The 27,949-nt window shown below is 42.7% G+C and overlaps 1 protein-coding gene across 2 annotated transcripts; it reads right to left on the bottom strand.

Moving 5' to 3' along the window:
* Window positions 1–27,949, bottom strand: FOXJ2 (forkhead box J2). 2 transcript variants are annotated; one of them, XM_065635960.1, is made up of 11 exons: window positions 26,404–27,949; window positions 11,198–11,550; window positions 10,601–10,675; window positions 8,557–8,625; window positions 8,043–8,183; window positions 7,402–7,600; window positions 5,180–5,497; window positions 4,693–4,794; window positions 4,042–4,242; window positions 3,190–3,288; window positions 1–2,545 (listed from the first exon to the last, which is right to left on the bottom strand). In XM_065635960.1, exons 2-11 carry the CDS (start codon window positions 11,528–11,530, stop codon window positions 2,457–2,459), a joined length of 1,626 nt encoding a protein of 541 aa, XP_065492032.1. In that variant the 5' UTR covers window positions 11,531–11,550; window positions 26,404–27,949; the 3' UTR covers window positions 1–2,456. The 2 variants fall into 2 exon arrangements, with proteins under 2 accessions (XP_065492032.1, XP_065492041.1); XM_065635969.1 differs by having other exon boundaries at window positions 7,402–7,597.

Below are 27,949 nucleotides of genomic sequence, written 5' to 3'. Positions count from 1 at the left end.
CATTCACTTTTTCTTTTTATTAAGAAAGCATGCACAAAAATAAACTTGTGAGACCACGCCCCTCTCTCCCTGACCACTGGAACAAAGCGCAAGGGGCCACACCATGCGGGAGGGGACACCCCACACTGCAAGGGCCTGCAGGACCCCTTCTCCAGAACAGGCTGCCTTGCCTTCCCCTCCCCTCCCCACAGGCTGGTACCCAAGCACCCTGCAGAGCTCCACGCCACCCACCCGATGCCTTCCCACCCACTAACAACACACATTTATTTCAGGGGCAGAGGAACAAGGCTAATTTGCACACTGACCGGCATGTATTTACATATGCAAATGAGGCACAACTTAGTATGCAAATGAGGTGAATATGCAAGTGAGGGACACTTGGATACACAAAGGAGCCATCTTGTTTTCCTTCCAGTGGTGTTTTCAGACTCCTACAGGGCCATCTCTCAGTAACATTCCCTGCAAAGCATGAACTGGCATCTACCAGAAGCTGTCTCTGGTGCCACTTTCCACAGAAACCCATCTCACCTGCTTCCAAGCTCTATCATTCCCATCCTGAGGCAGCAGAGATAACAACTGACTCCATGTTGTAGTTGTCTGGGATTCCCCATTTCTCTTGGAAACACTCAAGGATGAACTCCCCCCACAACCACACACTTTAAAAAGAAAAAAAAGTCCCACCACCCCTGCAATACAATGAGACTGTCCACTTCCCTGACAAAGATCCAATTGGTCTATCCCTATAGCAAATTTAAAAAGCAGTACTAGTTCCCCACCTTCCTGCAGTCAGAGTAGAGGTTATAACTCCCCTGCTCCAGGTCTGTCAAACAGCCATGATGTTTTATTTCCAACTTGGTTCTCTTCACTGGTAAACAGGGAATATGGGTGGGGGGAAAGCTTTATTAAGAGGAAACAAGAGGTTTAACAGAACAGAGCCATACCAGAAAAAAAAGGGAAACACGGGACACAGCTTTGGGGAGGAGGCATCTCAACATTCACTCCTGCTCCAGAACTTTTTCCACCTTCCTGATTTGCAAGTGCTGACAAAACTTATCCTTCTGGATTTACCCTAGATTCTATCATCTCCCAAGCTGAACTACAAGGGGTCTGACCCACCCTTTTCCCTTTTATACAACGCTCTTTGGCTGTTCAGTTTTAAAAATCTGCCCTCACTTCATCCGCTCTCTTCTAATGCACCTCTTAAAACCCCACTTGTGAGGGCCTCCCACTTACTTGACCAGAGGGTCCAGCCCCTTGACCAGAAGTCCTCTAATTCACCTCCACTCTGAGCAGCAGCTTCCTCTTCCCACCATCAGCCCATTCATGAAGTGGGAACCACTGACTGAGAACTGGCACCTACACAACAAGGCTCCTGTTGCTGGCACTCTCAAGCCACAGGCAAGGACAGACTTCAAAGAAGTATGAGGGGCAGAGGGCCAAATAACAACTGAACCAATACTGATGGGAGAAAACTTCCAAATTTGCATATGCAAGTAAGAGCCTCACTACATACTTTGAAGAAGGGCTTGAAGGGGTGGGGGGGTGAAATTAAAAACTCTGGAAAACAGAATTTGCTGAATCACATGTGACACCCCTGACTGCTTTGTTTACTTGATGGGTATGTAAGCTTCACCTGGAGACTGCAAAGGCAGTGTAGAAACAGTTCAGGATTCCTTCAGAATCTCTCTGTCCTCACAGATGGCACTGCATTCTGAAACCCAACTTCTCTGCTGAAACACCATCTCTGCTACATTTTCCTTGCTCCAAACTCAGGTCTACCCTCCCAGCTGAAGCACCCCCTACCCTCAGGGACTACCCTCTCTCTGTGCTTGGAAACTGTAATTATTTTCTTGCTTTTCCTGCTCATGCAAGAAAGTTCATGGAGCTAAGATCACCCCTCCAGTGTCCCTTTAGCCCCCTGACCTTTACGACATTTACAAAACAACATAACTACAGACTCCCAGGGTCCACTAGGCTCTCTCACTCCAGTAGCCAATACAACAGATTCACCGGCCACCTTGAAGGGAAAGAGGGATTGTTAAACGCAAAATGATGAGGGAAAGATGCACTCGAGGATTCAGCCTTCCGAGGTCTTTTCATGGCACCAAGGACCCATCTTTCCACCCTCCACAGGGCACCACACAACATGAAAGAGTCAATCTGATGCATCTGAGGCCACCAGAGGCGGGGGAGAGCTGTGCTCAATTATTGGTAATAATAATAATAATAACAATAATAATAATAAACAAAAGAAGAAAAAGAAGATAAAACAGGACGCAAGGAAGGATTATCTTCGGCAGCATCTTGCGGTGGCTTCTCTGGCGGAGATAGAGAATATATATCTATATACAGGCAAGGCAGGGAGGCTGGGGAGGGCGGTGCTGGCACCATTCACCCCATGTCCCCCTCCCCTCCCACGTCCTTCACAAAGGACCAGCTATTGAGTCTGTAACTTGCTAGGTGATCAAGTCCCAGTCGAAATCATCGGGGATTTCCTCATTGGCGCCTGGAGGAGGCCCTGGAGGCCGAGGGACCAGATGGTGAGCTGAGCCAAAAATCAAGAAAAAACCAAAAAGACGGGAAAGGGGAAAGGGGAAGGGGGGAGGAGGGAGAGGGAGAAGAGGGGGGAGAGGGGACAGAAGGGGGAGAGAAGAGTTAGTATAAAAAAAGTCACGCTTTTTTACAGTGGGCCCTTGGGCAAAAGAACACATAAGGGATTCAAGCTTTCTCCCTTCCAAAAATCTAACAAGCAAGAACACTACTGTCATTAATTTCTCCCTGTCAGACAGCACCTACCAATGTCTGCAGGTGGTCTGCTATAAAATTCTCCACAGCAGCTTCTACCAAAGTTAAGTTTCAGCCTCCTTAACTTTCCTTACAGCTGTCTGCTGACAGAGCAAAAAGGACTTCATCAACAGAAGCTTCTCATGTAAAGTTACCTTCAAGCAACCGAGGGTGAGGCTCAGCTAGAGGACTATTCATGTGAAGTGAAAGAAATCAGGCCACTGAAATCCTAAACCATGCCAGAGCTATGGCAGAGCCCTAAATGGAGGGTCCCTTGCACTGCAGGCTTCCTTTCTACCCTCAGTGCTCCATTTGATTAGTAAGTGCTTAGAGAAATGCACAAAGGGCTTGGGAACTGGTTCTTCAATGTTCATTGGTATAACATGCCTTACTGTCACCCCTTACCTGGGCGATTATATCCTGGAGAGTCCTGGGTGGACATCTGGTACATAGGAGATGGCCCGGAGAAGAGATGGGGAGGCTGGGGCTGACCATAGGAGTTCACTGTGAAAGGAATAAAAAAAACAAAAACAAAACCGACAAACCTGTTAATGTTCTGGTCAGATGTCTTGGCCCTGACTGAGTGGCAGCTCAGCCACAGAGCAACTCACTCAGACCCACGGGATACTGAGGAGATGTTCAGATGTTGGGTCCTAACTGCAAGCTATAGCTTGGTCAGGGATCTTGTTCTTGGAACCAGCAGGAGTTTATCTATTATTGTAAAAGAAGAAAATGTTCATCCAGAAACACCACAAGCTGGCTCAATATCATCCATTTAGTTCAGTACTAGATGACACACACCATCACAGTTGTATCAAGACCATGATATTCTCTGTGCTCTCCTCCTACTCCTTGTCCAGTCAGTATTTCTGCAACATTGGGTGCAAGAGATTTCTTCTTTACACCTCCTACAGCTCCTGCCATCTGGAATAGCAATCTCTTTACCCTGCCATTCCTTTCGGTTGGTCACCTACAAACACCACCACCTCCTTCTCCTTTTATGGGTTTACCTTTTAAATGTATTTCTGCCTGGAGAGGTTGCCTGTCAATGCTATGCATCACATAATAACAGTCTGTGTCTAGGCCACAGACATAGGACGTCCTAATTCTTTAAAGCCAGAGGAAGCTAAGTTGCTACAAACAGCTGACAGCCCAGCCCTGGGTTGCTCAGTGCTACATTGCCTGGGAAGGCAGGAAGTAGTTTAGGATAAAGTTGAACCTTCATTTACATGTAATTTTAGTCTCCGTCTTCATTACCTTGGTTCATAGATTGCTCCTGTTTGCCACTGTTCAGGGCACAAGAATCAGAGATTCGGGGGGGCTGCTGTGGGCCAACCAGATGAGGGAGCTGACCAGTCTGGGTAAGGAAGTGATTAAGGGAGTCACAGAGGTTGGCAATATGGTGCTGATCCAGTGTCCAGTTCTTCCGCTCAGCCTGGCGCAGACTCTCCATCAGCTCTGCAGGGGACAAAAGACAATGTCAAACACAGTACCCACACTGTGGTCTTCCCTGCAAAGAGTTTCTGTCTTCTACCTCTAAATTCTATCTTCTTCCCACAAACCCAACTTCATTGCTTTGAATCTGTCACCAAACTCCTGGAGAACTCCGTATCTAGGATACTGTCTCACTGACTCAGGTAGAGGAGGGAAGAGTAGGAGGGAAAAATTTCAGTTAGCTTTCTGACATACTTTTATGAATTAATTCCCCCTGCCCCAAATTCTTGCAGTGTTCAAGCACTTCAGGGTCTTTAACAGAACCTGATTTTACAAATAGAAGAGTTGAGTCACTGAGAAACTCGTGCACTTGACACGGTTACATTGAAAAAAAGATCTGGCCACAGAACTCACATATTCTAGACTACAGCCCTAGTCAGAGTCACTAGATCTAGCCACTAGGCCAACACTGACCTGAGAACTGGGAGTGCTCAATGCTAGACCAGTTCAGCCGGTTTACCATCTTGAAGCTTTCCTTCAGGGAATCAATGTTGGAGCACCAATCAGGGGGAAATGCTGCAATGAAATGGGGACAAGATTATTCCAATATCGACGGCTCCTTCTCTCCATCCCTTAATATAAAAATGGTTGGCTCCTCGCCTGATGCTACAATAGCTAGAAATCCTTTCTCCCTTGGAAGACCGAGGATGGGTCCTTTTTCATTTAGCCCCTGCCTTTATCCTGTATCCCTAAAGAGAATCCCAAAGCCAGTGTGGATGTATCCTCCTCTCCTTCAGTAAGAAAGCAACTTCCCCCTCAGATTTCAATCATAACTGGCCTTTTCCCTTTTTCCACGTACAATGTAGGCACTACATACGGAAAGCTCGCTTGTGGCATTTCTGTCTGGGGACACCTCTTTGCTGTCTTTTCCCCAGCTGTTCTTTCCATCACCCTGACTCACCAAAGCCAGCATTGTTGATTGAAGCCTGCGACTGCTGCTGCTGCTGGTGCTGGTGTGGCTGCTGCTGTGGGTGGGAGTGCGGGTGATGTTGATGCTGGTGGTAGCCTCCATGCTGCATTGGGGGTGGGTGCATGGACATCACTGGTGGAGGGCCATAACCTTCACCACCCTGCTGCTTTCCCCCTTGGGATGGACAACCCTCCGGGGTTGGAGTGTGGAGTGGGGGAGCAGCACCCACTGATGAGGGGCCTTGCTGCTGCTGGTACATGTAGTAGTTGTGGTTGGAGGGCTGCATGTCACCAAGGAGAGAAGAGAAGCCTGCCAAGTAAAAAAAGAAAGGAGGAAGGAGCTTTAAGAGCTGCCTGGATCAGACCTCTCCTTAAATTATCCATCTCTAATTTCACACTACCTATCCTGCTATTTATGAAGCTTTTGGAGTGCCCTCTGCAGGCTGCCAACAACTATCACCTGCACAGTTATGCCCTCACTGCTCCAGATTCTCTTCAAAACAAAAGGCCCTACAACAAAGCCCCAGCAGTATTTAAACTTCTAGTAGAGAGTTAGGCACTTAAATTCCTCCCTGGATTTTTCCTGTATTTATCAAAGTAACCCATGCTTTCCTGAAATTTCATGCACATGCTGTTTTCCTAGAAATGACCATTAAGCAAACAACAAAACACTTAGAAACCAGGTAACTTGATAAATCTGACTTGCTGTTTCCAAAAGCTCCCTTCAGTTCCTGTCTTACAAGCAGCTTGGTCAGGAACCTTCACAGTTTTCCTCACACAGATCATTAGAGGTCACACATTCTACTGCTTTTGTTCACAGAGCACATCACATGCATCAGGGCTCCTTTATTACTTTCATTCCTCTTGACACATTGAGAGTCTCATTTCTGTCCTATTGGATTTCAGGTATCCCCCTATATGGAATGACATCAGGTGTTCTCCACTCTTCCCCACATCAGGAGCTTGGCATCTCTCTTATGTCTCTTTCCCCAGTTCATTCTCCCCTTACATTGTGGAACCTTTGTCAAGAACCACACTGAAGGGCATTACAAGCCACTAACCTAAACTACCTATTTCTTACTTTGAGCATCCTTACTTGGCCATCTGCAAGCAAGCCTCAGTTTTTCACTATATTCAAAATCAACCCTTAAAGCATCCTACTACTGTGATGGGGCAAAAAGGATGAATACTGCCATCCTGACTCAAACACTGCCCACAAAATTTCCTCCAAAATTACAAGTTTTCCTAGACTACCTTACAGTGGAAGACTTGGGGAAAAAAAAATACTGCTGCTAAGCTTTTACAAACAGAGGTACACACTCAGTCAAGGTTCTTCTCTACATGTAGCTACATACATGTAGCTTGCTCATTCTACAACATCTCGCACAACAGGCTCCTACTACAAATCTCAAGTGCCAGCATGATGAAAGCAGTAAAAGTAAAAAAAAAAATTATTTCACTGAAGTTCAGGTCAGTTCAGGAGGCTCCTCCTAGAGTAGCAAACTTCACCTACACTATATGATGGTTGACAGCACAGACGAGGCACTCATTTAACAATATATTCCTTTTTACACCAGACTAATATTTAGAAGAGTGTTTAAAGGCACGACAACAACCAGAGGTTTTTCTGGAGCGTATTCTGTGGACAACCCATCCCTATGGCAGTTCTGCCCTCTGGTGGCTGCTCCCCCAGACCCCAAAAGGCAAGCTGTGAATGGAGCTGCATGCTCACTCTCTTCTGCACTCTGAACCCATAAAACTCGATTCTCCAAGGCCTTGTACAATCCTAGTTTTAATAGATCTGAGCAATAACGACTTTCCACTCTCCTTTTGGAGAAATTCTACATGTAACAGTCCCCTCCCTCTTTTGGTTCCTAGCCTGATAGATTGTGAATACTTCTCTGACATGCTTTTCTTCAGGACTTCATTTTGCTAAGCTTCTGCCATTTTAGTATTTGCTTTTATATCAACACAAGGTATTCTTAAATCATTATCCTCTTTATTCTGAGAGAACTAGGGGGAGCAACAGATAAAGGACATGCAGATTTCTTATCTGGTCCTGGCAGAAATAATGACAACATGCCAAAGAAGGAAGGTCTGTTTGCACAGGCTCCTAAACAAGGAAAGATCTGAAAGATACCAAGGATAGATCAAGTCGACAACAGTGTGTGGGCAGATACCTCCCTATCCGACATGATGTGTATAGTTACTCACCGTGCTGAGAGGAAGATGATTTCTCCAGCATGGATTTGTACAGATTTCGGAAGGACCAGCTGAGGTCCTGGAAGTTGATCTCAGAGTAGGAGAACTTGAAGTCATGGTTGGCACTGTACAGTGGGGATGGCACATCAGCCCCTTCACGGCCCTGCCCCCCTGCTACAGTAGAGGCAACATCCACAGGCCCTGCACCCTGCTAAGGAAGTCAGAAGTAATAACTTTAGATTGTACTAGGTTTTTTAAGTTGACACCAGGATCCAGAGACTAGATACAGGCAGAACATGTACTGGCAACCCATATCACTGAGCTCATCTCCCAACAAATCTTCTCAAATACCATTTTCCTTGAGGAAAACCAACCACCACCCTCTCCCTCTAGAGCAAGCACACTGGCTCCAGCCTTTTCTTCAGTTAATACTGTTATACCTTTATTCTTATCCCCATCCAGCCCTTTGTTAAAATTCACTTCCTCTTTATTTCCTGACTCTGCTATTTCACATTCTTCCTTTTTTTTTTTTGCCTCTATATCACCATTCTCACAATTCCCTCTCTCCTCACCACTCGCTTTTCCATTCACACCCTCCTCCCCCTCTTATTTTTCCCCACCATAAGGTTTCTACCCTTTTCCCTGCTGCTCACCTGACTGTAGTTAGTAATGGGGGTGGTGCTCTGGAGTGACAGCTGAGGAGTGGCCTCAGGTGGCAAAGAGGCTTCTGTGCTAACTGGAACAGCCCCTCGGGGGCTTTTACTGGCTTCTTGCTCTGGGGAGTCTTGCGGTATCTGTGGATGGGGAAGAAAGAGAAAAGGAAAGGAGCAGAAATCAAGAACAAAGGGAGAAGTGAAACTGCAGATGGGAAGCCAGCTCCCCCACTGTAAAAGTTCATGGCTTAGAAAAGAGGAGGAGTGGGTCTTAGTCACTGAAGAGTCAGGATAAAGGACTTTACACAAGATTAACTTTGCTACTGAACAGCAGCAGCAACAACAGCCAATTGGCAGGATATACATGCTAGTTCATTCAGCCCTAGCCTTTTTCTCCCCATCTGTACACCCTGCCCCCAAAATGATACCATGGTCTGGTGCTGGAGGGACTCCCTGGAACGAGAAGGGAATTTCCCCTCCCACTCCATGGTGTCTGGAAAAAAACAACACTCACGTCATCATCTGGAGGATGCCGCCTCTTGCGAGATATATCTGGACATGTATCTATTGTCCAATAAGAGCCCTGGAAAGAAGACCCATTGGTGAATGCATGATTAAATCAGAGAGCTTCCTGAAGCAGGGGGTTACCCATTCGAAGAATGCAGTATCAACTAAATATTAGGACCACAAGGACCACCCTCCAGAACATCAGACAACTGAGACTTAGGTGTTGCAAAGACATTCCTCTCTCGCATTGGGTTGTATTGAACAATGAGGTTTGATGCTGCTGGTGGAAGGCAGAATGCTCTACATTTCCACCACTCCAAGACAGGACACCATGAAGAGCAAGGGATGTTTTGATCCAAGATAGGTCAATTCTTTTGGGCACGCACAGCCCTTTCAGTACCTTCCTCACAACACAAATTTGTTATTTGCTAATGAGAACCAACTCAATGTTCAGATTGGGCAGAAACAGCTAGAAGGACCACACTTTGTCTGTGCTCGTGAGACTCCACTTGAGTACTGCGCCCATTTGGGGGGTTCCCAGTGCAAGACAGATACTGACAGGCTAGAATGAATCAAAAGAGGGGTCACCATGATGGCTAAGAACCAAAACACATGATATACAAGCAGTTCACATAGAGAGATCTGTTGAGCCCAGACAAGAGAAGGCTAAGGGGATCTAACCACTGTCTTCAACTAAAAGAAGAAAGAATAAAACTCTTCTCAAAAATACACAGCACAAGAATCAGAGGCAACAAACACAAGTTGCAGCAAGGGAAATTACAATCAGATATAAAGAAAAATTTATTCACGATGGTGGTGCAGCACTGGAATAAATGCCCAGTTGTGGTATCTCCATCCTTGGAGACATTCAAAACTCAACAAAGACACCATCAACAACTCAATCTAACTGTCCCTTTCTGGGAGGAGAATGGGGGTGCATGTTGACCTCCAGATGTCCCTTTCGACATAAAATAAGTCTATAATTATGTCTGCTCTTTTCTGAATAAGTATAAAGAGAACTCTAGAGTGTGATTTAGCCGATTTTAACCTCCAATCTGAATAATCAGTGACAAGCACAGGACAGGTTTTCATTATAAACCCAGCTGAACATGCCAATGAACACCTGCAAACATATACACTGAAATCAGTCAGGATTTGCTGGAAAAAGCCGTATAATCAATTGTATTTTTTGAGCAGTGATCTTCAAAGATATACTACTTCCATTTATAGATGCCAACTGAGCACCACCTAGTCCTTTAAATATAACCTGAAGTAAAAGGCTTGAGCAAGTGCCCTTTCTGGTAACTTTAGTATGAGGGAGGAGGAGACAATCTTTCTGTTTAAATACATAGCTTCTTGTCCCCATCATCTCCTCCTGCTTGTGGGGTTTTTTTTAACAGTAATAATATCTGTATACCAAGATGCCAAGTCTTGGTTTTGCCAGCAATTACCCTTTACAATCTATATATACTAACAGAACTTTATGAGCCTTTACTTAGCCCAAAAATTCCTGAATTCCTGAGTTTTACTTGCAAAGGATTTCTACAGATTCAAACTGACAGTGACATTTTTTTCCCCCAACACCAGATGTTTTCCAGTCCAAATAGGTAGTAGTTCTGCTCTCACTTCCATTATCTTGCTGCCATGAAACCCATGATGTCATGTCACAGTCCTTCCATTCACCAGCAGCCACTATGGTTTTCCATAATAGATCAAGCTGGCCTAGACCCACATTTTACACACAAAGATCAAGAAGAAAAAGAAGCAAAACGAATAAAATAAATTCAACCCCATTTCTCCTTATTCCAGTATCTCTAAAGTTAACCAAAGATCACAGATAAGAAAAACAATTGCTAAAATCATTAAGGCCCCTATACCAGTTCCCTTTAAGCGAATGCTTCTGTAGCCAAAGCACTGCAGTAAATCTTACTACTGCTTCCATTTTTGCCTACACTTCAGGTTTCAAATTCCAACCATGAGTTAGAAAGGGCAACCCCGGCTTATTCTCTGCAGTTTTAAATTGCTTGCCCAGGAGCATGCAGATTTCTTACCTTCCCAGGATCATCTCTCGGTCGAGGCACCTTCCGAAAACATTTATTCAGAGACAGGTTATGACGAATAGAGTTCTGATGAGAGAATAAGAGACACAGGTAAGTGCTACAACAAAAACATACAGCCTTCTAAGTATGTCCAGGAACGAGTAGAGAAAACAGAAGAACGGTGCATACTCAAAAGCCAAATCTCACTACATATACCCAGAAGAGAGCAGAACAGAAGCTGCAGAAGGGAGAGGGATGGATTAGGATGAATAATATGGGACTGAACCACCTATACACCCACAGAAGGTGCAATGAAAATAGTATTAGTGTGATACAGAGGTTGGTATTGAGGTAGGTTTTGTGGGGGGGTTTGTTTTCTTTGTCTTGGTTGTTGGTGGTGGCTTTTTTGCAGGCTCCTTCTTAAGGGGCCACCACATAAAACAGAATTCTCAGAGAAAATGGGATTTCTGGCTCTGCATTTTATCCAGTTGGTCAACTTAGTTTCACATCTGTGTTTTTATTTTGCTCAGTGAGGATTTTTTGCACAGAATTAAGAAGATAAGTCTTGTAATTAGACAAAAAGGGTACTTCAGCAATGCGAGTCCTCACCTTCCAACCAATACCAGCATTTTTGTAGTATGGAAAGTTGTCACAGATCCAACGGTAGATCTCACTAAGCGTCATCTTCTTGGCAGGTGATGAGTTGATGGCATATGTGATCAAAGTGGCATAGCTGTAGCGTGGCTTCCCATCTTGGTGCACTGCAGCCTCATCCTTACTCAGGGTGGCATTGGGATCTGTTGGTGAGCCTGGGGGACACTTTCGGGCAGACCCTGGAGGTCCTGCTTGTGAGGAACCCCCTAATTTTTCTATAGTAGCCCTTAAAGTAAGCTGCGGGAGCCAGTCTATGGAAGTGAGGCTGCTTTCCAGGTCAGAGGCCATGATGCTGGATGCAGGAGTACCTGTGAGAAGAAAGGAGCCAAAAGAGAACTCCTGAGATATAAACAAGGTGAACCCTAAGAACAGAAGAATCCATTCGCATTCCTCTTCTGCTTCTCCCCCATCAGAAGTACCTGTGTAAAGATCATCCTACTTCATATATCTTATTCACAGCCAGACAGAATCATCCAAAAAGGCTTATGACTGTCCCTGGAAGGACCATCCTTGCTGATATTAGCCAGGACAGTGATGATGGTAACACTGCTAGGACGGTCTTACCCAGAGCATCCCAACTGTTCCCAGGTAAAGAACTGAGTACTAGTCAAAGGAAGTTGAGCCTTTTCAGCAGCTGTATCACATTCACTCCCTTACTACATAAGCAATATAACCTTGTGACCCTTCACCAAGACTGTGATCCAGTAGGTTGTGTCAGGTGAGAGGAAAATTATAGTTAAAAGGGAATACTCTTTCATGCCATATACAAACCACAGTTTAATTAGATCATCTGGAAAAGTCAGAACTGGGACTATCTTAATTTGGGGGGAAATTCACTTCTCTCCAAGGCCTAGCCTCTCTTTTTGCATCAGGTAACAATATAATGAATACTATTCCTTAGAGCTAGGATTACAGATAATTTTAAAACACCAACATCATGTGTAATGCTGTATACAGATAATTACATCTACCATGTCAAGGTGGAACAGACTACATTAAGCTCACAATAGTTAAAGCTTTGCCTACCATAACCTGTTTTTCCTAAATATACATATCATTTCATTGAATTAAATCTCACTTAATGCACAGTGTAACAGGCAAGTATTTTCCCCAAATCTGAGACACAAGAAAAAACTTGTCCAAAGTCACACAAGAAGTTTGCCACATGGTGGAAACAGACTCAGGATCTTTCCTCTCATAAGTATTATATATTTCCCCTCACAAAAATAAAACACACATGCCCAACATGGCTAGCACTTGTACTGAGGGTTTTCTACTTCACAATTATTTCATATGAAGAAAATATTTAGCAGCATGAACTCATACACTTAGCACACAAGCTTGTATGCTGTCTTTTGTAGTAGTCAAGGCAAGCAGAAAGATCATAATTCTTACTCATAATTGGCTGCATCCCTATACTAGGAGCAATCCCTTAAAGTCTGGACTGAGATAGCTAAGTTTCTAAGGACACAACCTGCCTTGCTCTGCACTTATTCTTTCCATAAAGAGAAGAAACATGTCTTGAAGGGCTATAAGTTCTGCATCTTTCATTTTTGAAATTAATCTTTTAAAAAGATCAGATACCATCTTCAAGCATGCTAGTGCATACAAAAGGCAAATGCACAAACACATGTACACAGTCATGTAACACATTAAGCAGATGCATACATGTAGGAGAGAACAGACCCACATGAACACGCTATGCTTTGGAAAGATTCATCAGCAGACACCTCCCACTAAGTGCATCACTCAGATGAGTGGATCAGATGAGACCAGGAGACACCCATCTGCACGAATACCAATTAGATAGTCATTCTAAAAATAGGTATTTGACAATAATACAGTGTGGATGCACAGATCCAGAGACAGACGCACCCAGCATTTTGACACAGAAGCTCCCTGTTCTACCCCCACAACCATACGCATTACACCTTGCACTTCTGCACTGAAGTACTCTCACAGCACAAAAGCACTCAAGAGTCTATGCTCTAACACTCATGTGCACATACAGACTGAAAAGTAAAATTGCAACACTACAGTAAGAGTGGAAAAATACTTTTGTCTGTGGAGGAAAGGAAAAGCCCAACTGCTTTTAACTTATCTATCTACTCATCTGCCACGCTTTCACATATGACAGCAATGACTATTTGCTACACAGCTAACTAGATGATCAGAGCTGCAAAAGGCTTTCCATTATCCACCCTCCTCGAATTGTTGTTTATTGAACGTAGCTCTTTTTGACTGCATTGATCTAATCTCAAACTTTTTTTTTTTTTTAAAGCAGCACTATTCCTTCCCGAATTATACAAAGGTAAAGCAACAATGTATTTTGATCCAGTGGGGATGGACAGGCCACTGAGGTGTCCCCGTAACTGAAACACAGTTGTATTTGCATGGTAACTTTACAGGTACAGCCATCACTAAAAGTAGTATTCAACTTGGAAGAAAACAAACATGAACTAAATATCAGTTGAATGCTTATTTTTGTAAGTGTGCCTCATACAAATTTTAATTTCCACAGTGCAATCAGAGAACAAATTACTGCTGCTCATCCTATGTATGTTAAACCACTATGAAATATCAGTTATGCTAACAATACAAATCCAAAGTAAAATAAATACAAATTTCCCAGCCACCCCCTCACTTTTAAGATAAGCACAGAAATCCAGAAAATTAGGTTATAAAAACCTACGGCAGATTAAGATACCAATCTGAAAGAACTACTTTTCAGGAAAGAACAGCAGCTCTTTAACAACACATACACTGGACAGTAATTCAGGACAGAAAGTCAAGACTTAGACCCAATAACAATCACATGGGAAATTTCAAAGCAGTGGAATAAGATTTTTTTTTTCCCCAAGTTTAACCTTGATCATGTCACTGGATCCTGGCAATATGGGATCTGTAATAATCAGGCATAGTCAAAACGCAGGTAAGGTGGCATTCCAGAACACTATCAGTGCAAAAATATATTTGGTGTAATTGGCTACTAAGTTAATTGGAATAATACTTACTATAACAGCAATACTTGCTATAATTTGTGCTGCGTATCTTATTTACCTGATCCAAGCAATACACCAGCTTGACACTACTTAATGGTATGATAAAACAAGACTGAAGCCAAACCAGAGCAGTTGATGACTCTTCCAACTTTCCCTTCCCAGTTCATTGCCTGTCAAATCTTCCTTCAAGCTATTACCTTATGATCCCACTCAAACAAAGAAAAAAACCCACTTACGACTAACAAACACACTGAACTAAAACCAAGGGTGTCTGAAAAAAATCCTACCACATTAGCAAGCCAGAATTAACTTCGAAGAAGTAAAAAGAAAGTTGGAAGTCCAGAATTCATAATCTCTGACTTTACATAGTAAATGGTATCTGTTAATGTATTTGGCTGCCTTTAAAACCAAGGGTAATGTAGCCAAGTCATAACCACCATCGACAGCTGGAAACTGACTGCAAAGCCTTCATTTCTCAAGCACTAACTAGTTCCAGTACAACCCCAAGTCAAGACAGGGATGCAAAAATGACAGCCAAGCACTGGTCCAAAACTACAATTAAACAGATGAGAATCTGTAACTCATAAGGAAATGTATTCATCATTAAAGAAAATCCTAGCATTGAATACCTTTTAATAACCACTAATCCACTTGGGACTAGTAATACTCCACTACAGCTTTCCAGGAAAGCTACTGCCTTACTTTGAACATTTGCAACTAGCAAATCAAACCTCAGGCTGAAAAAAAAAAAGGCAGCCTTCTCTCTATCAGATTGTGCTATCCCTGCCACCGGACTGAAGAAATCTGTACTTTGCCTGTCCTGCTATTTTGCAAATGCTTGCTCTAAGACAGTCAGATCTTATCCAAGATCACGGCTACTTATATATCAGGACTGAAAAATGTAGGAAATGTGGGGAACAGCACTAGAAGAGTCATACCGAATCCAGTTCATAAACATTTATAGCCTGAAGCATTCTCTAAGGCTGAACTCAAAGGCTGGCCAGTCAGAATTGGTTACAACTGAAGCAGAGAGGCATAAAATGAATGATACTATGCTGTGCACAGCCTACACAAAATGCATATTCTAGAATAAATCTCTACATTTACTTTTCTATATATACTTTCACACTTGCTTTATTTGCTGCTCCTCCAAGCCAATGAAACACTAAAGGCAAAACATTCAAAGGATATTAAACTTCCGTTTCTCAACGTAAACTTTGAGAAGGAAGAAATGCACAACAGACTTTTAAGCAGTGAGAGACATTGCTGTAGAACACCTATAAATGTAAGGCCACCTCTATTTACACTCCTGAAACACAGATCCAGTGATCTAACTAACAATATCCATGTAATATATTCAGAAACACACCTAGCTTCTGAGGTAATGAACAAACGAAAAAACTCAAACCCAACAAACTGGCAAAAAAGAACCATTTGATTGCAAACTTTCTGAAACACAAAGGTGTTGGAAAAGTGGGCAATTACCAACTACATAAAGTTCAACAAGGGCAAACAGGGGTGCATCCAGCACAGCATTGCCAGCCAGGCAAGGGAGGTGATTGTCCCGCTCTGCTCTGCACTGGGGCGGCCTCATCTGGAGCGCTGTGTGCAGTTCTGGGCACCACAGGATAAAAAGGATATAAAGCTACTGGAGAGCGTCCAGCGGAGGGCTATGAAGTTGGTGAAGGGTTTGGAGAGGAAGCCATATGAGGAGCGACTAAAGTGACTGTGTTTGCTCATCCTGGAGAAGAGGAGACTAAGGGGAGACCTCATGGAGGCTACAGTTTCCTCACAAGGGGAGGAGAAGGGGCAGGCGCTGAGCTCTTCTCTTTAGTGACCTATGACAGAATCCGAGGGAATGGCAAGAAGATGTGCCAGGGGAGGTTTAGGTGGGACATTAGGAAAAGGTTCTTCACCCAGAGGGTGATGGAGCACTGGAACAGGCTCCCCAGGGAGGTGTCACAGCCCCAAGCCTGACAGTGTTCAAGAGGTGTTTGGACAACACCCTCAGGCACACGGTGTGAATTTTGGGGGTGTCATATGCAGGGACAGGAGCTGGACTTGATGATCCTTGTGGGCTCCTTCCAACTCACAACATTCTTTGATTCTGTGATACTTTGATGGAAAAATGCAATTTTGACATACTTGTGTAAATTACACATGCAAGAGACCTGTACTCTTATGCCAATAAAGAAAGGGGAAAAGAATCATTTTTGCTAACTCTGGCAGAAGAGAATTTTGACATTTTAACACATGTGCTTTCCCTCAAAAATTAGGAGGTATGAACTAAGAAGGCATGAACAAAACACTTAAAAATCTTATCTTCTCTAAGCAAACATCCTCACTGAGAGATATTTGTTTCATGTAAGAAGTCATACAAAAGGATATTGATCACCCTGCATAGTTTGAAATTTTTATCCATCATTTTGGCAACTACTTGTGAGAAGCCTTCAGGAAATGTTTATGTTTCTGGAATCGATTCCAGAAGGAAAAGAGAGGCTGCTGGGTATTGTCCATAAAACGAAACTTGACCTGAAGCAACAGTAGGTGTCATGTTAGTGTATCAGCAAACCAAACAAAAGCAGTGCAGTTTGAAAGTACACTCCTGTCCGCAATGCCATATGAAAGGAGGAAAACCAGTCCCTGAGGCAAAGAGGGAAGAGAAATCATCATACTCTAAAATGATGTTTCCTTTCTTTGGGAGCAGCAGAACAAGCCAAAAACATTTTCCCAACAAACTATAGATGTGCAGATGTGGTAATAAGGGGCACGCAGTTCTCCCTAGTCATGAACCACAAGGAAGAAAGATTTCAACCAAAGTCACTGTCACCTAAGAGCACACAGTATGGTATCACCTATACGAATACAAACTGTCACAATCTGTGCCTGTCCATGTCACAGTGGTCTGACTCTATACCCCTACTCAAAACTACTTAGTGTGCAAGATGGAATGGCTTTGAATGTTCAGTGCTATTTTGTGTAAAAGAACACAGGTGGTTCAGTAATTATGGCATCTTGAATTGGAAATCTGCTAAAAGTTACAACACAACACTCTTAAGATGGTACTGAAAAGTCAGACTTAGAAAAGTACAATAACTTTTAGACCATGTACAGCCTAATATAAATCACTGAACTAATTGTTTTATTATAATTAAGTTGTTACACAGCTATGGTTTTCCTTTAGCACCAGAAATCTCAGCAACATAAGGTTCATATTAAGTCTCAAGGAAAAATAAAAAGAAAACAAATTTGTTTTCGCAATAGTTACTAATTACATAAATATCATAATAGCATATTTTAACATAGGATTTTTCAATTCACTCCATTTTGTGAAAGGTGCACGAGCAGGGTATAATTTTGTATTTTGAATTTAGTGAATGAACAGCACTGACTGTGCATGCATTCTTGGTACAAATGAAGCATGAAGTCTTATGGGGACTATAAAGTCACCAAAACCCCCATGTTGGAAAAGCATCAGGATCCAATTCCAAAAGCAATTATGTACTCCTCTTGTACAAAACTGACAAACCGGTACAGTTTACAAAACTTGACCTGCTTATTCGAACTTATCAATAGATGGCATTACCGCCAAAGTCTAAAATATTCTCATGTCAAGGGAGACAGTATCTTTACAGGCACAAAAGGCTAGGATCAAGCACAGGCAGTGCCTTGCCAGATTTTAATAAGACCAACTAATCATATATTTTTGTTGTCTGCCATATAAACACGCAGCAAAAAATGCAGAGAGAAATACTACGCAAACGTTGCAGAGGCTCCTCAGAGAGTCTGAAAATATGTGTTCAAAGTTAAGATTAGTTTACTTACTTATGGTGCTGCGTAAGTGAAAGTGGGGAATATATAACACCTGTCAAAAGAAACGGCAAGTGATATTGAGAATACTGGTATGTCTAAAATACTTCTGAGCCCAAAATTATTTTCTTTGTAATAAGACTACTATAAAAGATTTATTCTAATAATAAGCCAAATGTCCCATGACAACCCTCACAATAACAGATCTGAAGTAGAAGTAAACCAAGCACTTTGAAGAAGCACAATGAAAATACATCACCACAGCAGAAATGCCTCTACAACATCCCTCCATCCTCAGTATCACTATGCAATATTTTACCATTTGAAGTAGGAGCTGTAATTCTATACATATGCCAAGGCAGGCAAGAGAAATCTTTGGCATTTGCTTTAAGAACATTAACAGAGCAATTACTCCTACACTGAGAAAGGTATTGGGTATTGGTTTTAGAATAATTCAAATTTATGAGCACATATCTGGAATGAAATTTTCCCTTGGAAACCAGGAAGTCTGTGGTAGAGAAACTATATTTAAGAGAAGGTATTTCCTGGGAACACTCAGATTGAATAGAAGGATTTCAATTTTAGCTGCCTGTCAGAATCACATCCAGTATAAACCTTCAGTACAGGATATGCAAACACTGATACGATAGGTAGACTGTTCCTGAAATTAGAGACAACATCAGAAGTAGCTCAGCGTGCAGAATATCTCTCTCAGAAGATCTTCATATCGTTGCAGATAGGTCCATAAAGCAAGGTTAAAAGAATGCAACATGCACTTACAAATGAAAACTGTATTCTTACTCCCATTAAAAAAATGGGTCTATCAGTGAAAAATTACTGTTAACCTTACAGTTTAATAATAGTAATACTACAAAGCTTCTGTGTAAGAGAGCTCCCAGGGCTAAATGAATGCCAGTCAGGTATAGTGAAAATGAAAATCTGCAAGTGGCCAGAACCTGTTCACCAAAGGCTGAACCACTGAAAATAGATTAGTCAATATGAACTCTGCAATAGTTGCTGAAACAAGCCACAAACCATTTCGTTCCACTTGTGGAAATGGGTATCAAGCACTATTAAGAACTATGTACTGAATTCATAGAAAATGAGGAAACTAGTATCAAGTGCAGATTAGTCGGATACCACATGCCCAAACTGTACATACAGCAGATGCTCCCAGAGTTAAGATTACCAAAGCACTGCAGAAAAGACTGTTAAAGACGAGTTTGGAAGTGAAGCACAGCTGAAATTGAAGTTGCAGAATAATCAGAAGAACTGAGTAATACTGTATGAAACTCATAAATCAGGTCTCAACTGCTGTTTTAACATAATTCCTTTTCACTATTCTGTTAGTTGTTATTCTGAACTAAACTGACTTAACTGTCTTCTAGGAGACGAAACACCTAACAATCCCTAGCCAGGTTCAAACCTTGTAAAGGTTTGTATCAAGCTTCAAGGTCAAGAGGATTCAGAACCACACCAGCAAGGAACACACACCCATTAACAGCGTCTTTGGGCTTAAAACGCTAATATTGCTATTTGCCTTTCTGCATCCTACTCATAAAATGTTCCATTTGAGGTATCATCCTCAAACTAAATGTCCTGTTCATTTCCTTCCAGATATTGAAAGACACTCCTTTCTTCCACACACATACTTGCAACTGCAAGTAAATATTATTCTGCTCCAACCCTGACCTTCCTAGTCTTTGAGATGTTGTGTCCCTGCTTATGATGATCTTCATTTACTTTTGTAATCATCCTTCTTTACAAAAGAATCCAGAGAGAGGAGGGTACACGCAATAAGACAACTACCTCAGAGCGTCAGTTAGACCTTTTGAATAATTTTCAAATATGCAAATAAGTAGTTTCCAGTACATCTGGCCTCTATTGGCTGGCAATTTTCAGATATGTATCAAGGTATGAGTCAGCTTAGGAAGAATGTGGAAAGATGCTCATGCAAGAAATGGAAACGCACAATGTCATGCTTGTGTTCCTAGCAGAGCAAAGGACAATAAGAGACAGCAACAGGGGAGAAACATAAATTTGCAGGTCCCTTAGACTGAGTACAAGAAGCTGGAATCTTATGTGGTGGATGATAGCCAACGAACACACTTGTCAAGGAGGAGATGGCAACGTGCTGAGAAAACACGCCAGGAGGATAGCTTCAGTAATTGTGTTTTTAATAAGACAAGAAGGTAACACAATTGTCAGAGGCCAGCAAGAACAGCTAGCAGTAACCAAGATGGTAAATGAAGAAGCATAATGGTTACACAAAGAGACTAAGAAGCAGAAGGAGATTCAGGCCATGAACCTGGAAGATGAACTCCTACCCTGTATACGCAGAGCAAGAAGAGTGCAAGAAAACCCATGTTACAGGCCCAACTGTGGAGGCTCACAACAGAGGAAAGCAGGAAACAAAGGGAAATCTCAAAGGAGCTTTCTGGAGTTCCATCTTGGCCTCAACAATCTTAAACTGGCTGCAAATCGTTCAAAAAGATGTTAAGATAGTATGCCAAATTGCATAATTTAATATTACTGGCATGGAGGAGGTAAAGAAAAGCAAAGAGAGGATACTAGAGGTGGGTCTTTATGTCTAACTTACAAAAAAAATAATGGAGGAAGGTAAACAGCTTAATGCAGAAGCTACTGAATGAATGACTAGAAAAGCAGGAGAGAAACCAGGAAAATACTGAAATCTTGTCCTCCCTTGACTTTTGTGTCACGACTGGACATGATCAAGTGTCAAAAACAGCAGGGAAGCCAAGAAGGATGAAGATGGAATAGAGACCCTGAGACCTGGCCAAGAAAAGGTCATTAGAGATCTTAGAAGCAGCTTGATGGCAATCAGAATATCTACACTTAAGTAAAATTAAAAAACAATTCTAGGTGGCTGACATGGTACAGGATCTTTCAGTTTTGGAGTCACAGGTCCTGCCATGAAACAGAAATTAATTGGGGCATCATGCTCCAATTCACTGTTTTGTAATGCCATGAAAAGCTGCATCTAGAGATTTTGAGTTCAACATCACACTGTAATTAAGGTGTAAGAAGTAAGAAGTAAGAAGAACAGCTAGCCTTTATAAAGTATTTTTCATCCTTATACTTTGGAACCCTTATAAAGGATCAATAATCTATTCAGGACAAATGGGAAGCCATGCATGGGGAAGTGCACCACCCAAGCTCAGCCAGCAAAGGAGCAGCAGAACCCTGCAAAGAACATACGGCTCCCAAAACCCAGACCAGTTCCCCACATTCAAAGTTTGCCTGCTTTGTTCAGATAGAGATAAAGGGAATTTCAGAGGTAACTATTTTAGCAACTTGTTTCTTTTCTCTGCAAGTTCCTCACAGGGAGGGAGAATTGTTTTGGTTTTACTTAAAAATAGTTTGTTGGGGAAAACTGAGAATTCTGAAACTTTGCTCCTTTAATTTGTGACCACAGAAAGTTCAGATTCCTTCCCAATTATTCAGATTTGAACTTTAAACAGTAATTACATATTTCTGCCATAATCAGCCACAGTCTTTATAGAGTAGAGAGCATAAACAAAATTTGAATTGCTAATTTAAAAAAAAAAGGCAAACATTTTTTTCCTTGAGGTATAAAAGCTCTCACTTGTCATTTCTCCCTCTCCCTCATTATTCAGTCTCTCTTATACATAAAAAGGGGGCAAAAAAGCAAAAAAGAACACACATCCCCTTATCTCTTGACTTCACATCAAGTAAATTGACCAGCTTAGAAAGATGAGGAATGAGGTATTGCACCTTGCACAAACTGTTCACTCCAGTTCTCAAAACAAAGATCCTGAAGTGCTGGAAGGAACCAGAAAATGTAATGCAAGGGCTTTTCATTCTAACCAACTAAAATCCAGCTATTCCTGATGAAGGGAAGGAGGCAGAGGAAAAGAGAGGGTGGGAGAATGAATGAGTCGGATTATGGAGACAAAGTGCCATTTCTCAGCCTAGCGGAACAGGAAATCTTCAGAGGAACAAAATTCTATTTATTATACAGAGTGTTTCAAAAGATGGAGCCAAAGTATAACTCCCACAGCGGAGTTAAATGCACTATGCATGAAGTTGGGAAAGAAACCCATGTACAAATCTTTTGATTCTCATATGGGGATGAGATCCACTTACAAGTATACTATAAGAGGCAGTACTGATCCTCCATGGACCTCCATGCATGAGTCCATCGTTTCGAAACACCTGGTATAGTGGTAAAAAGAAAACAGGTTTCTTGACCTAATCTCAGACCAAAAAAAATGCTTTATGTCCACAACCATATAATCTAACAAAAGGCAAACCAAGAACAGGTCAAAATGCAGGTGTGGAAGTAAGGGTGGGGCCTGTGAGAGGCAGTAAGAAAGGATTCCTGCCAGTGAAGAATCCTAGAGAGGTGGATGCTTACTTGATGAAATGAGAAGTAGCATTTTAGGCTTACAGGACCACAGGACAGAATGCCAAAGGGAGAGCATGGAAAATTATATGTAAAGGGCAGGACAGAGAGAAGTGGGAGAAGAAGTGGGGTGTAGGAGGAAATGAGAGTAAAGAAGTAGGCAGGGTGGAAACATGCTGGACCTTTAAGGTGCAGAGAAGAAAACTGACTGTGACAGGATGCTAGGAAGCCTGGGATGGGATTCAGGAAAGGTTTCACAAAGGTCAGGAACTAGCAAAATCTGTTTGTGGTCTACCTTTAAGACACCAACTCCAACGTTCATAATAGGATGGAGTAGAAGACGAGGCAGGTCAAAGACAGAATGATAAAATGACAGCCTAGTCCAAATCTTGGCGAAGCATCACAGGACACAACATTAAATCTGTCCTAGACTCTGTTGTGAGGTCTCCAAATTTTGAAACATTCCCAGTATTTCACATTTTCATTTCAAACTTAAAACGAAAACTTGCGATTAATTAATTGTGAAAACATACTGTAGCATGCTTGCTCTCCCTTAGCAATACACACACAGGCTGCCTTTTAAAGAGAAAACATGAGTACAGGGCAGAAGTATATTATAGATTAAGTTCATCAAGGAAGAAGGAAACAACAGCAGAATAGATAGCAATACTGACCCCTACCAAGATGATAAGCATTTCAAGGTTGAACACATCAACTGGATATTCTTGCTAAAGTAACATGATGTGCAACAGCCAGCAATACAGAGATTGAAATGCTTTTCTTAAGGCTTCAGAGTCAACACAACTAGAGAGTTCAAACATTTTGGAGATACCATTTCAGGCTGTCCATTAATCCAGGCACTACTTTTATTTTGAAAATTGTCTTCCGGACTGAAAGTGCTAGAAACAAGAGTTTTTAAAGTTTCAATTCTGAAGCATCACTCATCAACAGATTCTGCAAACTGAGTACTATAAAACAGAGAGGGTTCTGTATGAGAGGCACCGGTTACAGTTCTACCCAAAGTTGGGAGAAACAAATGGAAAAATGAGTCCAAAAGCATTGCATCTTTTGGTTCCTAATGATGGAGATGTAACTCCTCTCTGACAGCTGTGTAAAATGAGATAATCAGCTCAGTCCTGCTCTTGAGGGACAACTGTTCATATCACAGCTGCCATTAACCATACCCCTTTTCTGACACTTGAAATAAAGGGCCAAAAATCCAAACTCTGATGCAGACTGAATCTCCCACTATATGAAGGTCGACTGAAATTTAGGGGAGGAGATAGTGGGCAAAGATATTTGTACCTCTTGGGTAAGAAAAAACTTATCCAGAGACAGCAGCATTCAGCCATATTTTTACAGGAAAAAAAAAAAAGGTACTATAGTAGTCACAACACCATCTTGGACTCGGAAATTCTATCCAAACTCCTCAAACTGTTTATTGTATTTCACTGCAAGTTTTCTGACTCCTTATTCAACCCGAGGAACTTGCCTACAGAACCAGATTTCAAGATAAAACCCAAGAACTTACAGAACACATACTTAAACATTAATATAACCTCATGATCTTTCAGTAACATAATGCTTTTCCTATAACTCTCTAGACCTTCTCATTTCATTTTACATAAGTGCTTGACCTCAGAAATGCCACACACTCAATTCTCAGATGGGAGCAGAGTGCACATAGGACAAGATCAGACTACTTCAACTTTAGAAGTCAGCTTTTAGAAGCATGAATATCTAAATTTAAATTTACAAACTCATACACGCGTAACTGTATCTTACTCAATTGTTGAAGACTTCATTGCTTCTGTTCACGTCAACTCTACATTCTTGGGCACTTAAAAGAATTAGGCTATTTACTCAGGTACCTAAATGTGGTTTTTAAAGCCTAGTTTTAGGTGTTCTGGTTTAACATTCTTAATGGAAACTCTTAAAGACATAGCACTTTCATTTAAATGAAAGTGCTTTTATGAAGATAAATAATACTCTCCCTTTTTCTTTTATGGATACTTTTGTATAAAATAAATGGTACAAAACAGCTGCAGTATTCCACCTCAGAAGAAGCTGCATTTTAGCCTGTGATAAACAGTTGATGTAAATACCATGATCACACTGAAGAGCTATGTCCTCTAAAAATTAGTTCCTTCCTTAAATTTATCAGTATATCCTTGCTTTTGTATAGCTGTGGTTTAGACTATGAGATCTGCAGAGCATTGTCTTAATTTTGTGTGTCCAAGTCAACACTGAATGCCCTGTCGGCAATTAACAAATAACAATTACTCTGCAGCATATGACTTTCAGCCTTGTATGTTTGTCATGAATATTTAAAGCTCAGGCAGCAAATATAAAATCTTAATCTTTATCATTAATAATGAAGAAAACAAGTTTCATATACAGAAAGATAATTGTTGTGGGAGAGCAGAATTTTGTAAGTCTAGCATATATATTCTGTAAAGTACCCTGGCATCCATCAGAGCCAAAAGCACTTGAAAAATGTCAAGTCACTACTGTGAGGAAGGGGGCAGCGTGAGCTAAATTAACATCAAGAGCATGAAAAGTCAGTTATCCCCTTGGATGTACAAAGGCCAAAATGCCACAGTTATCTCTTCCCTCACGCTAGATAACACAGCTGTACTCAAAACAGGCTGATTGCATAACTATAGGGCAACAGGTAGGAGGGCATCTAACAATACCCCCAGAACATACATATGCTTCATGGTTCAGCCTTCCATTATAGAGGCACTTTCTGAAGCTAGGGATAACCGTAAAAATTCTTTGCCAAAATGAGGAATCACTTTGGAGAGGCCTGGCATCTTTTGTCTGATCTTGCTTGCAAATTACACTAAGGAGTTCCTTCTTCAGGGACTCCCTGTTAACCACTGTGTTCCCAAATGGATTCTAGAAGGGTTCCTGTCTGGGCCAAGGACTCTTTGATCTTGGATTTCCTCACTGCTATCTCACTCAATAACATAAACTGGAATATCTCAGGTGAGATATCCTTAGGCATGATTCTTCTGGTACAAGAATCTGCTTTGGCTTCATTTAAGTCCGCCTCAGACTTGATTTCTCAGGAAATCACTAAGTTAGTGTCAGAATATTCATTTGTGACTGAAATTAACTGCCTTATTTACAAAAAGCAGCCAGTTTGGCTTACCATATCACAAGCATTAGGAGTCACATTCCTAGCCCCTGAATACAGCATAAAAAACACAGATGAAGAATAGTGGCAACAAATGGCTTCTTTTGGCTTTTAGAGCAGATTCCACCAGCACTGTCACCATTTTCATTCCCAGGCCCTGGAGCACCACAGGACCCACTGTCAAGGGCACTCTTTCCAGAATTCATCCCACAGCCCCTAGGTACATCACAACACACATCTCTGAGCACTAGCACTGGGATCTGTACATTCAGCTCCCAGGCACAGTAGAGGTCTGCATCACACAGTTATTCCCACAGTTACAAGTATAGTAGGACCCAAACGGAGAAAAACTGACACTCCAACCCCACAGGTGGATTCTTGTACACTAGTGGTACAAATCACTCCTCCTGTCTCTTCAACAGGTTTTTTTGGCCAGTATTATGGCCTTCTCAATGACCCCCAAATGACAGAAATTAATTTCACACTGGTGAGGATAAAGGCTGAGCCTACGATGAATACACCAGTGAGAAAAAGTAAAAGGGAAATGGGTAAAGAGGTTTCTCACAATTAACCAGGGCTAAGGTCTCCCATAAGCTAAACACTGAGGGAAAGAATTAGGTCAATTCCATATAGCATATAAGGGAAAATGAGAGAGATGGAGAAAGACATACGGAAAAATAAGGCTAGGGAGAGGTTCAGGAACAGAGAGAAAGGATTAAAAGGAAAGCAGATACAGTGAGACGAGACCTGGAAAACAAGGAGAGAGGGCAAAGGAGAAGGACAGCTAGGAATAGAGAAGTGATAAAATGTGGTCACTCACTCTGTCTGGAAGATTTTCTGGAGGAAGGTGGATTATCTTCAGTGCTGGTTTCTGGGGTACTGTCCTTCACACTCTTTCTCTAAGACCCATCCTCAGACCGTTGCTGTCAAATATTCCAAGACCTTCTTCAAGAAATATTTTGAGGGCGAAGGGATCGTGGATGAATTCAGGATCTTGAGTATTAAAACAATCTGTTTGGGATTGTCAGTCCCCTAAAACTGCTGGTTTTATCCCAGGATGGAGATCCTCTCTCCCTTCTGGCAGCTAAGGACCAAAAGGGTGTTCCCCTGGGAGGCAGCCTTTTCACTGATTGTCAGATTATTTCAAAAATCAATTTCCTCAGTCTCCCTACCTGTAAATTTCCTCTTTCCTCTAGCTGCACCTTGTCCTTAATGGTGGGCAAATCTCTGTGAAAAAAATCGTGCTATCTCTGTGACTATTAACAGCGAAGACTGCCTTTTCCTTTCCCTGTATCTGGGAGGTGTGTCTTCCCTCCTTGCACAGGATATTTGAAGAAAACCCTCTCGGGATTGGGGAATGAGGGATCTTCCTTGTGATGAAGAAGGATGAGGTCAGTATTGGAAATTACCTTTATCTCCAGTGGTTAACAGCAACTGGAAAAGGGAAGAATATCTAAATCTGGCTCTACTTTTTCTCCTTTGTTTTGCTTTCGCTGCTGCCTCCTGAGCAAATGTAAATAATTAAAATTATTAGGTAAGTATCTAGAGGTGCTACTTATTTCTGCCTTGGGGACTGCCTCTCTTGGGCATATGCAATTTCTTCTGTGGAGACTCACCTGTTACTATCTGGTCTGGGGAAGAGCTGTCTCCTCTGCTTGAGAGAGGAATTTCCTCAGTAGCAGAGGCGAGTGGGTGGTAAGGGTTATTCTCACAGCCCTCAGAATCTGTGGTCTGAGGATGCCTCTCCCCTGAACAGGTATTGAGAGAGCTCCAGGAGGCTCCACTCCACAGCGAGGAAGAGCAGACCTGCTCCTAGACAGTTACAGGGCTTGGTGTCAGGGGCCTCTGCCCAGCCTTGGCTCGTTAGTGGGGAAGGGGGCAAGTGCTAAGCTCTCTCGCCAGGTGCGGGAAGGGGGCTGGCTGGCGGCTGCGCCCCGGCCTGCCAGCGAGGGGGGGGAGGGGGGTCGAGGGGCCGCCGGGGCGTCCCTCGCGCCTAGAGCGGGGCTGCCTAACGGGGTGTCCCCTCACGGCTGCGGATGGGGCAGGGGGGCGGCGGGCAGGGTGTCTCCTCCACCCCGCCAAGCTACGGGGGTGTCCCCCCACCCCGGCTGCCCGGAGGCTGTCCCTGGCTTCCCCCCAGGCCCCAGCTGCTCTTGCCCGGGCCCGGCTACCACGGGAGGCCGCGGCGGCTCACGGGCCTGCGCGGGGCTGAGCGGTCGCCTCCGCCGACTTCCGCCGGGCCTCGGCTTCCTCCCCAGGGGCTCCCCGGGCTCCGGTGCGGGGGGCCCCGGCCGAGCGGCGCTGAGTCTCTCCAGGCCCCGCCGCGGCTGCTGCTCCGGGCTGCGGCTCCACTGCAGGCCCCAGCT

The sequence above is a fragment of the Caloenas nicobarica genome, chromosome 1 (assembly GCF_036013445.1).
Source record: "Caloenas nicobarica isolate bCalNic1 chromosome 1, bCalNic1.hap1, whole genome shotgun sequence".
Lineage (NCBI taxonomy): Eukaryota > Metazoa > Chordata > Aves > Columbiformes > Columbidae > Caloenas > Caloenas nicobarica.
This window is presented reverse-complemented; position numbering and strand designations above follow the sequence as displayed.

Coding starts and splice junctions, on each gene's coding strand:
- FOXJ2 (XM_065635960.1), bottom strand. CDS start 11,530: ATGGCCTCTGACCTGGAAAGCAGCCTCACTTCCATAGACTGGCTCCCG. Junction 8,184..8,556: donor GGCATCCTCCAGATGATGAC/GTGAGTGTTGTT, acceptor CCCCATCCACAG/ATACCGCAAGACTCCCCAGA. Junction 3,289..4,041: donor GGAGCAATCTATGAACCAAG/GTAATGAAGACG, acceptor TTCCTTTCACAG/TGAACTCCTATGGTCAGCCC.